This window comes from Dendroctonus ponderosae, unplaced genomic scaffold (genome assembly GCF_020466585.1).
Source record: "Dendroctonus ponderosae isolate FM_Combo_2020 unplaced genomic scaffold, Dpon_F_20191213v2 Dpon_F_20191213_6, whole genome shotgun sequence".
NCBI classification, from domain to species: Eukaryota; Metazoa; Arthropoda; class Insecta; order Coleoptera; family Curculionidae; genus Dendroctonus; species Dendroctonus ponderosae.
This window is the reverse complement of record NW_026018814.1, coordinates 1,448,089-1,459,722: the sequence shown is the minus strand read 5'-3', so window position 1 is coordinate 1,459,722 and position 11,634 is coordinate 1,448,089. Positions and strand designations below refer to the sequence as shown.

The following is an 11,634-nucleotide window of genomic DNA, read 5'->3' as shown; positions in this document are numbered from 1 at the left end:
CTGCAACTGTTTTTTGCACCGTAAGCTTTGACTAAGATTACCAGAAATATCAATGTCTTCAGCAGCGACTAGCAGGATTTCCTGCATCAGATTGCCGGCTTCATTGATGTGCTTTCGCATCAAAATCAGCAGCACTAGCACTGGAAGCAGGCTGAGCAGGATAAAAGTCATGTGCGTGGAGGAACTGATGCGCCACAGCAAATACCCGATATGGATGGACTTTTCCACTTCACCTCTACAAGCCCTAGTGCAGAATCCAAATACTCCTCCAATAAGACTTCTGGCAGAAACGCTAAAAACCCGCTCTTCACCTGGCCACAAATATCGCATCGTACAGCTTGGAAACAGCCTTCAACTCCTCGCGTTCCACCGTTGTTTTCTTCCTTTGGCACAGCTCGAAAGCGAACACCTCCAAAGCCACATTTTGCTTCTGCTCGCCGAAATGCGTGCAAACATTGATCATGTTCGCGTAGCCCAAGCACAGCAACGCAAAATCCGTTTCGGAGGTGCGAGCCTTCTTCAGGGCCCACAACGCTGCCAGTTTTGCGTGATTCCACAGCTGTTTGCACTTGTAATATTCGAACATGTAGATCAAAGATTCCGCCACGTCGTTGCAGTAGTTGGACACATCATCATCGGTGCCCTTTCCAACGAAAAATGATGGGCAACAGTACAGGGACATGTCCTGTTGCAAGCTCAAATTGGCCTTTTGTAGGTAAAGCGATAGGGAGTTCACTGGGAACTTTACTCCTGCAATAGTTGTTATTGGAGTTGATGGCTATCCCGGTATCCCGGACCAATACCGTAGCAATCCAGGGCGTCCAGTAGATGCTTGTAACCTTCCTCGTAGTGGCCCAACTTAATCCGCGCGTATCCCATGATGGAGTAGAGTTTGCCTCTTTTCAATATGGCCATCCAATCCAGTTCCAGCGTGTGGCGCAGAGGGCCCTAAAGGACACGCGGGTGGGGTACATTTTTGCATGCTGCAGCTTTACCTACATCCAGAAGATCGAGGGCTTCGTCCAAAATTTTCAAAGTCTGCGGAACATTTTGCGACTCAATACAGACGTAACAGAAGTCTATCATTGCGTTCATCATTTTCTCCACCAGGCCTAAACGAGCAGGAATTGACGGGGAATCCCTGAAGAGGAAAGAGCTCACCAGCGCCACTGCAGTGCTCGATCATTTGCGTGTACATGGTGGTCAAAATAAGCGGGCAAGTGCACTGGCTGAAGTCGGCATCGGAAAATGCCTTTGTGATATTGTAGTCGTTCTTGTACTTTTTTATTGTTCTGAACCCCATTCCAGCGTCAATCATTTGAAAGTCTACGAGCAGAAGCAGGGGTTTCATCCGAAAGCTTAGACCATCTTCAGTACTTACCAGATTCTATGTCAGAGTCGAAGCTTTTGGAGGTGGACAGTTGAAAGTACTCCGACATATGGGAGGCACCAATGGAAGAGGGAAGCGCGTGGCTTGTTCCTGCTGAGTCTTTCGTCGCGCTGTCCCAAGGATGTTTTGGACAGTGAGGATAAGCTTGCTTTTAGTAAAATTACCGGTTCCCTAGCGGATCCGACAACCCACTGCCTCCACTGTAAATGGAGAAACGCAACGTGTCACTTTCTCGTTGAGGGCCCCCAGTCGTGTTGCTGATCTGATCCACTGAAAGCGCCTGCTTCCTCTCGAACCTCTTCTTTTTCTTCCTCCTCAAATGCTTCAGATCCTAAAGAGGAAAACCTGCAACACCATCAGCAGCAAGCTACACTCCTTACATAGTCCAGGCGATTTCCCATATACTTGGTGAAATATCCATTGCCGCATGCCCGACACTTGCGCGTTTCCTTCTCCAGGTATCTGATGGCGCGTGCATGAAACTCCCGCTTCTGATTATCGGTCAGAAGATTGTATGTGGTTTCCCTGAAAGTCGTCGACAGGAATCTCATATAGCCGCAGGAGGCGTATTTGGGCAGATCCTGGCAATTTTCTGCGAAAAGCCAAGCAGCTGCGAAATGCCCAAGCCTAAACTGGTCAAGTTACCATCGATTATCAGCCCTTTGCACTCGCAGGTAACTTCAGTCTCTTCATTCGGGTTCTTCAGTCGCTCCTTGAAAATGAGCCCTCCTTCAATGAAGTTTCCCCTTGCGCAGCTGATCACATGGATCTCGAACAGTTTTTTCACCGCTGAAAGCCGCGGAGTTTCACAAAAATTCATTCCAGTCTCCGGCTTTTACCAAGAGCCGTGAGTCTAACCGCCGATGAAGACATGATGTACATGAGCATGTCCCTGGGGAAAATATCGCCCAGAATAGCGCTGCACTTGATCAGCAACTGTTCGTAGGACGTCAGCGAGTCGAAAGTCTTCAAGATGATCACGTCCATCGAAAGTTCTGGATCGACTTCGTCGATGTTGAACGTGGGGTTCAGGACGCACACTTTGATGGTGGCGTTCAAGTCGAATTTGTCGTTCAGGGATTTGGCCACTGTGAGATCAGGATAACTTTCCTGGAAGAAAAGTGGGGATTTTGGGGAAAACTGGAAGCATGGGACTCACCCTGCAACTGTCCACGTACATTTTCCACTTGGAAAAGGTGTCTGATGGTTGGGCTTTGCCTTCTTCCATTATCTCAATCCATAGGTCCTTTTCTTGCTCGGATAGTCTGCAGGAATTGGAATATTAGCTCTTTCCTACAAAGCTGGGACCTCAGGAAGCCCCTGAGCCTCTTCAACTGCATCGAGTACATGCAAAACCCTGTTGCTTACCTTATCATCATATACAGTGGAGGAATTACCAATCCGCTCTCATAAGCCAACTTCCTAGTTACGGTTTTGATGAACAAACCGGCAGACTGCAGAAGACTGATCAGGAAACTTTCCACCCATCCAGGATTGCCGTTACTCCTAGACTGAATGACTCTGCAACATTTTGTGCAATCAACCGTTGAATGCCGGCATTATCGGCAAATGTTCGCACTTCTCCAATTCCGCAGGAATTGCGTCCACATCAAGCATTTGGCAGGCCAGGCCCACATGATACCACTTATCAATGCATTTCATCTGGACGATCTTGATTTTGGGCATCCGCAACACTTCCATGGCCACTGGGGTCAGCATGCTGCGCAGCCCCATTGTAGCCACGATGAAAATCAGCTTCATTCTATATAGAATGCTTATCAACACCCAGGACTCGTTGTCGATGAATTCCGCATTATCAATGGCGATGACCCAAAACACGCCAAACACCTGGAAAATCAGGCAAAATCAGCGGCGGAAGAATCCAAGGTGGAACTACGCACGCCCTGGCAGAAGTTCCTGAACACATTTTTCAGTATCTTGTACTTGGCCTTGTTGTTCAGGTTGGTGTACTGTTGGGCAGTCTTGAAATTCACATTGAATATATCATTTAGGCAATACGCTTCTTTTTCCATCTGGTGCTTCCGCAGACGCTTCAATATCTTCATTTCGCGCTCAGATGTGGACGATTTTTCCGTTAGGGACAACAGAGGATTGAACATCAGTCTAATTGATGCATATGGAGTCTGAAATTATCATAATCGTGCAAAAAAATGCCTAGTGGGCGCAGGAGTTTTACAAACTTTTGAGTCGGTTTTCGTCAAAGTAAATCGGCAAATCGGCGTTTGGGAGTCGGTGGTATAAATCAGCTCTTCCAGGAGGCGCGTTTTGCCTTGCCGAGACTCGCCCTGTATGACCAGGATTCCGAAAAACTCCTCATTTTCTGTGCTATTCTGTTTGGCACGATCCCTGGCTGTTTTGTACAGGTGCAGGTATAAACCAATTTCTTGTCCTCGGCCCAAAAGAGGTCGCATTGACACTGTTAATGCCACTTCTCGCGTGCTAGAATTCAATTTGAACAGCTGAATGTCTCAAAATGGAAATGGGTCTGAAGCAACTTGAGCCAACTTAAATCACCTTTCAACTTCCTTAAATTCGTAAATCGGCCCCGGATTGATAATCCCCTTCAACGGCTTGTACTCCTGCAAGATAAAGTTCCTCGCCTCCAATTTGCTGTGCAGGAAAGTTTCCCTATCGCATGTCACTTTGTTCGGATAGGCGACCATCAAACGTGCAGCCTTATTTACGATCAAACTAATCACGGTGTATTCACGCCTCAAGGTGTGGCCAAAGGCCCCACAGTAGGTCTTTCCTGCGGAGGATCCCGGGTGTTTAAAGCCCACTAAACCTCGCGTTTTACCAGTTGTAACCGCCACTCCAACACCAGCCATATGGGGAATTTTCACCAGACTCTCGTAGCATTCTTTGGCGCATTTCAATGCCGTTTGGCACTCCATCTCATGCTTCAGGCCGCGAAGGCCGAAAATCACCAGCATCAGCAGATCCTTGTCGAACATGTTCAGTTTGTTTAAGCAGCCGTACTTTTCTTTCACCAGTCTTGAAAGTTCAACCAGTCAAAGCACAGTCCAAAACTGATTTTTTTAAGTTGCCTACTTGCTGACGTTAACAAAAGCTTCATCAGCAATATCAATAACTTGGGCCGACTTTAGATCGGCGCTGATATTGATTTTGCAGTTGATGAACAGGATTGTGACTTGACGGATTTCCGTTAGATACTCTATGGGCTCATCGGCCATCACGCCTCGTTCCACCGGGGAAATGATGAATTTCTTCAGGTCCTTCAACATCCGCAATCTTAAGCACATGTTCACTGATGGTCGCACTGAAAAACCGCTCTAGATGCTCAGTTTGCTGTGAAGCCGAAGCATCCAGGCAAAATGAAGAAATAATAATGCAAGTGATGTTTTAGCATTGAGAAGTGATGAGCGAGACTCGTTTTGGGCTCTTGGTCTTGCGAAAGAGTAATACCCGGACTAAGTCCTTGAAGTTTTGGGTCGAAAACTGCGAAAAAAAGGTAGTAAAATGCTGAACTCACAGGCGTATTGATCACTGGCAGTATTGAAGACTTGGCCGCTCACTGAAATTGTAGTGTCGACTGAGCCTCTCGGCAAATCCGCCACTGAAGGAGTTGCTGACGTATCATCCATTTCTTCATCACCTTCTATACTCACGTCGCTGATCTTTTCATCTGTTGAAGACTGGATGAAGTTGGCGGCATCATCTGCAGGCGTAACTCAGATATTGCAGAAGTTGAATGAAGATGAATTGCTTTAAGAAAAAACGCATTAAATTCAGAGATTTCTTCGATCTCCTTTAAGGTAAGCGCGCAATTGTTTGAATCACACGAACGGAACAAATGCGTTTTTCCCACTTTCATTTGCTCACGCTAAGCGCGCATTTACTTACCTTTGTTGAATTGAGTGGCTCTTTGGATATTCCTCCAGTTGGGGCCGACGCCGTAAATCTAAAACGCCTTTGGCTCAATAAAAATTCAACCCCAAAACTTGTTTAATTGCACACAATACTCATGAATTTGCAAAAGTACAAGTTCCCCAAAGATATGCTTGGAAGCTTTAAAACTTCCGGCGTTGCACTCTTGGTTCGGTTAAAAGCGGGCAAAGAGGCAATTATTTTTTTCTAACGACTATTTTGTGTAGTAATGAGTAGTCGACAACCCGCTCGCCAGTATTTAGCTAAAGAATTCGCAGAAGTTTCATTAAATCGATGCATGCTCAAGTGATTTCCCAAGCTGTTTTACCTCCGTGTGCAGCAACTGTGTTAAGCACCTTTTTGCCGCTGATTTAAAGTTTCAAATACCTTTGCATGCATTCCATCTCGCAGTTCTTCAGCTAGATACTCATTGGGACTGACATGTTGCCAAGCGGTTTTCGTTATAATAATATCCCCGGCAAAGCTTTGCGACTCTGCAGCTTTGAGGTCCAGAACGGGCGGGCCAAAGACGAAATAATACGAATTCTCCATGTCCCCCAGCAAGGAGAACGTGAGGTTTCCAGCCGAAATTGCCAGCTTGACTGGAAATTTTCCCATTTTTACGGATCGCTTCGCTCCCGCACGAGCGTAAAACCTCGAATAATCACGTCCTGGTCCGCTTGGTACCTTCCATAGGTCTTCTGGATAACCAGCGAACAATCGATGGCTTCGTGCACTGCATCCTTCATGGAAAGATTATCGGTCACTTTCCACAGGGCGATGAAAGCGTCGCCGGAGAACTTAAAAACATCCCCATCATGCGACAGGATTTCTTGCACCATTGCTCCGATGTAGCTGTTGAGGACTTGGGTGAGTTTGGATGGGCCGCCCTTTCCAGTTTTGTTGTACTTTTCGCACAAATCGGTGAAACCTGCACATTTGCGCTGTATTTTCCACACTTCCCTTTCCGGGGGAAACCGGCGACTTACCGGAAACATCCCCAAATAGTAAGCAGGCATCGAAATTGCGTCTGGAATAGTCGTGGATATGGTAGATGACTTCGTCTGGCACCAATGAGGCGAATATTCTGGTGTGATCTTCCTCTCTTTGCACGTTCATTATGCTGGAATCTGGGCTTCGAGGGAACGTCGTTTGGGACAGCGGAATGGCTCGGCGCTTTTTCCAGTCGTCATTGCCCTCTTTGAACATGCTGGTGTTCATCGCCAGTTGAAACTCCATTGATTCTTTTGACTCTAAGAAGATCACTTTTTATTGATAATTTTTTCAAACAACCAACGCATTGGAGAGTGGTTAAAGTCAACGCCGACGCTGAAACACGAAATTTCTCTATTGATCAGTCTTCAGCCAAAAATCAGCTCGAAGTTGTGCTCGAAAGTAGACTGACTTAGACGCTTCCAAGCAAAGGATGTTTGATGACTTACGCATCATCCCCATAATCTCCATTTTGCGTTGAGTTTGTATAAAACGTTATATAAATATAAGTGTAAAATCTAACTGACATCCACTTTAAGATGACAATTTAACAAAGCCAGGATTTACCTGGCAAGGATTTTTTTTGTTTGATATACACGTTGAGGCAAAATTGGACGAAACTCGAGATGGAAAAATTCTTAAGCAATGAGAACCGAAGTAGTGAAGTTCTACGAAAAAACATTCGGTTGAGCCACATTTTGCCATGCTAATTTACTGAAAATGAAATCCGAAATATCGACTAATTCTCTAAAAAATTCCAGTCCTCTTTTAACATTAATCGATCTGGATGTCGCCCAATAAACCTAAACTCTTTTTTACTCCCGACCGTAGCAGCAGGAGCAAAAAAAACCAGTTTAAACAAATTTAAGCTTGGCAATAGCACTAATGGCAAGGGTCTTTTATAATAATAAAAGCCAATTATGCAAATGGCGAAACGAAACGTCAAGATTAGCAAAGAACAATACTGTTGGGGCTGAGCCACCCTGAGGGACTCCGCTTGCGGTTAAGCGCTTTTCAGTGTTCCGATCAAGGATGGATGCTTTGTGCCCCCGATTTGCTCTTTTCGGCTCGTTTTTAATTCCCCATCTTGTATTTGGTGGTTTAATGAATTCGAATGTTGGAGTTGAAAGTTTGACCAGTTGGTTCTTAGAAAGGCCAATTTTCAAATTGCTTACTGAAGTTTTTATTCAGAAAATAATAAAACAGTGTTTCAGTAGGCATTTAATGGGCGGTCGACTCGTCCATTCAATGGGGTAAATTCCAAAATTATCGGTCTTGATGGCAGTTAAGCGAACTGGGACCCATAAGTTATTTAAACCGAAAATCATTGTGTATATTCTTGAAGTATCATTGATTTGCTATAAACCTGTAATTTGCATTTTGAGTAATTGCAGGCATTTTAATGTTCCATCGGGTTTTTGTAGCAATCGAAGCGATCCCTAATTGTCTCCAAAGTTAATAAACAATTTCCAGTGGAACAGCGACTATTACGTTGATCAATTATGCAGTAAATATCCCTCGGTAATTGGTAAATTTCATGAGCATCTTTAAGTGGCTTTCTTGCTTGTTTAATGTCGGCGATTATTATTTAATCAAATTACCGTAAAAATCCATCCATCCAAAAGAATAAAATTTGCAAATAACTCGAATAGTCACATGTTTGTGTATGAATTGTATATGCTTTAAAAGAAGCGAAACCTATGCTGCTCAATATACAAATAAAAATAGCTCAATTTCAAAAGTGAAGCCCGTAACTTTACCAGAAGTTAGAAAATTATCACCAAATCGTCTGCTCAGGGTTGACGAAGACTTATTGATCAAGGCAAAGGACAATTTTAAAGTGTTGATCAAAATCCAATACAGAAAAATTACTTGAATACTGACAAACTCAGATAGATTGGAACAATTATGGAAGCGAGCAAATAACACACGAACAAGATAAAAAATATATGAAAGATCGCCCGACAATTTACAAGGGGAAGTTACGAAAAAGACCCAGAACGAAACAACGTTCATCAAATGACACTTTTAAATCAAAATATTGCAGAAAGTACAAGCGCTTAAAGACCAAAAAGTCGGTAGAAACCAAACTGTGACAAAACAATTAAACTCTAGAAAATTGGCAAAACGAAACAAGAAATAAGTGGCAGTTTTAGAGCAAAAAGAGCTAAAATTGAGCTGAAAGCCGAACAGAAAATATGTTAATAAACAGCTAGAAAAAAGAGAAGTCTTGAAAGCAACGCACCAAAAAAAAGTCCCGAAGCTTAACAATAGCAAATATATGCATACCTAACAACAAATTCTTCAGAATCAAGAGAGAAATCAACTTGAAGACTGCATGAAAAATAAAGAAAACAAGTAAAAAGTCTGAGAAGTTAGTTTTGTTAAGTGGCGTTTTCTTAAAACCGTATTTTGCCACAAGCAAAAATCATCAAAGGTCGGAAAGTTAGTAGGATTTAAGGAGTTAGTAAATTAAGTAGCAATAAGAAGGTGTAATCCTTGTATGAAAATAAATATGTTCAAATGTGAAGTTAGTAGGAACCAAACAGTGACTATAGAAAAGCCAACGTTTGATAATCGGTAAATCGCAATAAGCAGCAATTTCAACTCAAAATTGAGCTGAAATAATTAAAAAACCAAGCAGGAAACACATTTATTTTAGGTCCTAAATGGCGAGAGAAAAATGCGAAATCCTCAAAGCAAGAAAAATATGAAAACTTTAACGAAAACTGCCTGTTGAAGTAAAGGAATCGAGAAGATGCACAAGAACAGATTGAATTTTTAAATTTGACTTGAAAAGACAAAAAATACAGTGATAAATAGCGGGAGAAAAATGATACATCCTGAAAGCAACACATGAAGGCAAATAGACGCAGCAATCTGAAAAATTGGTCAAAATCAAGAGAGAATTCAACTTGAAGGCTTGATTGAAGAACAAAGAAAATCTGATAAAAATCGTAGAGATTAAAACAGTTAGTTTCGTCAAATGGCATTTTCTACCCAGCTTTTTCAGCGGCAATTTCAGAACAAAATTGAGTCGAAATCGTTAAAAAGCCAGACAAAACACAGTGATAAATAGCGGGAGAAAAATCAGAAATCCTGAAAGCAACAAAGGAAGACAAATCGACGCAACAACAATCTGAAAATTTAGATGCAAACGCTCTCAGCTTGAAGTAAAAGGGATGAGAACAGTAACGAAAACATCCAGAAGAATAAAATTTTAAGACGCAAAAGAAAACCGGAAACTGAAGTCAAAACTACCAACAAACTACTGCGAAAACAGTGATTTCTTGCGAGGTGGCAAAGATTCAAAATTTGCGTACAACCAAACAACAAGAAGAAAACTGGGGTGAACGCGAAAAACCAACTCGAAAACAGTCTAGAAAATTTAAAAAACTTGAAAACATTGAATTAATTAACAGAAAAATATTCCAACTCCCCCCTCATCAAATTCCTTCACCTTGAATAAATAAAAGAATAAATTAATTGGAAAAAATGGAAACAACCGCAGACTAATAAAATAATTACATCTTGCTTGACTGCCACCCAAGTTTTACCACTACATAGTTAATGCAAATCGCTTATTTATGAGTATACGCCATAACAGTTGTCATAAACAATTGGCATATTTTAGCATAAATTACCAAGCCCCAAGCCTACAGCAAATAATCAATGTGAAAACACTTCGATAGCAAATTATTCCCAGTTAATTTCCGATAATCAGTCAGTAGAGGAAACGACCGAAAAAAAAATTTCGAATAGAGTATCGGACGTTAATTTTCACGGTTAATTAAACATTTAAAAAATCGGTAGCAGTTCGGTTGATTGTCCAGCTCCTATTTGCCCGATGGAAACCAATGGCTGCATGGAGGCGGGCTCTAAACCGAAAGCATGACGCCCCCAAGGAAAATCCCGTTAACAGGACCAGTCAGGCGTCCCATTTAGTCCTTCAGATCAGTTAAGAACAGACATTTTCACAGTCAATAGCACAGAGTGGATGATTGTTGAAAATCATCAGAAATCGCTGGTAGTTTGGTGATTAGTGTGAATGCAGTGTGTGCGGTTGTTTTCGCAGCAAAAGTGATCTAAAACAATGGAATTTCCAGCCGGGCACCATCAAACTGAGATTAAATCAGCTCAGGACTCCCTGCCTTCCAGACCTGTGCCCCGGCCCTTTTCCATTGAGGCGCTGATGAGCGACTGCGGGCCGAGAAAAGCTCAAACTTCACCGGTAATACCGTGGAACATGTCCCCAAATGATCATGAACAATATCAGAATGTCCGGGACTTTACGACGAGAGATACCGATTCGGATAATAGTCTGGATATGGATTTGGCCCAGGATTTGTCTAGGCGGAGTCAAAAAGATAGTGAGTTAATTTTAGTTCATTTTTTCGATCTCATCATCTAGGCGTAAAATGCGGATATTTTGAACAAGAACTTTGATCTGAAATAGTAAACACTTAGTGAATGTAAATGAGGTTTTGTAGATTATTTTCCAATAGTTTCCAGCGGTTGATTGCAGCAGCATGATCGTAAAAATATCTTGCAGGCTCTGAGTTGGTCGAAGTAAAGCAGAGTGAGCTTCAAAAGGCATTTTAAATTTCTCGAATTGAAGAAAACGAGAGAAAATCTTGGCAAAGAGTTTAATGTGAAATCGCAGAAAGTATTCGGATGATCGGCAATTATTTTTCCATTAGAGGAGTTTCCAAAAGTATCTGAGCTAAAACTTTACAAATTTTAAATACTTCAAACGAAGTAACTTTTCTGAGTCACACTGTATTGTAGTTTTACTGAAACTGTCGAATTTTCCATCGTTTTTTCCTTGAAAAAGTGTACTTGGTGACTTTTGATTTGAGCAGCCGTTTCTGAGAAATTAGTGTTTAACTAAGTGTTAAAGATTTTTTAAAACTTCTTGGTTCTGAATAGGCAAGCGGCTAATGCTTGTAAAACGTGAAAAATAAATTGTTTTCCAGGACGGTTTAGAAGCACAAACTCTCCAGTTTCAATCAAATAAAAAAGAGACCGAAATTTGAGACTGAAAAACGGCAACCGGCTGTTGTTACAGATTTGATTTTTTCAACATCTGTTTAAATGTTATTGTACATCTTCGCCTTAAAGCGGTTTTTAGATTAAAAACTGTCAGACAAAAACCACAATTTTATCTTGTATTAATTTCCCAAATACGCAATTTTTAGGGCGCTTTAGGCACCTTAATTCTTGCTCGCTAAAAGCTTGAATGTTTAGCAAGCAAGGAACAGTTGGCTGAAAACCCAACTAAAAGCACAAGACAATTTAGATAATTTTTTTCCCAACTAAGCGCCAAACAGTAAGCGGAAAAA

At 42.1% G+C, this 11,634-nt stretch overlaps 2 protein-coding genes across 2 annotated transcripts in view; one reads left to right on the top strand and one right to left on the bottom strand.

Moving 5' to 3' along the window:
- The window catches only part of LOC109536483 (adenylate cyclase type 10), a gene marked incomplete in the record, with an annotated part of 9,514 nt that extends 2,667 nt beyond the window's left edge, over positions 1-6,847 (bottom strand). Inside the window, 24 exon segments of the mRNA XM_048667587.1 lie at positions 42-244; positions 312-750; positions 804-948; positions 1,000-1,112; positions 1,162-1,326; positions 1,382-1,500; positions 1,555-1,721; positions 1,771-1,982; positions 2,036-2,179; positions 2,230-2,500; positions 2,550-2,655; positions 2,759-2,911; positions 2,970-3,238; positions 3,292-3,534; positions 3,592-3,850; positions 3,926-4,160; positions 4,209-4,405; positions 4,463-4,691; positions 4,905-5,090; positions 5,276-5,333; positions 5,687-5,901; positions 5,955-6,230; positions 6,289-6,552; positions 6,742-6,847. Coding sequence (XP_048523544.1) covers positions 42-244; positions 312-750; positions 804-948; positions 1,000-1,112; positions 1,162-1,326; positions 1,382-1,500; positions 1,555-1,721; positions 1,771-1,982; positions 2,036-2,179; positions 2,230-2,500; positions 2,550-2,655; positions 2,759-2,911; positions 2,970-3,238; positions 3,292-3,534; positions 3,592-3,850; positions 3,926-4,160; positions 4,209-4,405; positions 4,463-4,691; positions 4,905-5,090; positions 5,276-5,333; positions 5,687-5,901; positions 5,955-6,230; positions 6,289-6,552; positions 6,742-6,763 — 4,690 coding nt within the window.
- A 3,202-nt stretch (positions 6,848-10,049) lies between these two features.
- LOC109536494 (homeobox protein unplugged) overlaps positions 10,050-11,634 on the top strand; it is a 5,121-nt gene continuing 3,536 nt past the window's right edge. The window contains exon 1 of the mRNA XM_019902732.2: positions 10,050-10,662. Coding sequence (XP_019758291.1) covers positions 10,386-10,662 — 277 coding nt within the window. The 5' untranslated portion in view covers positions 10,050-10,385. The remainder of the gene's footprint in view (positions 10,663-11,634) is intronic.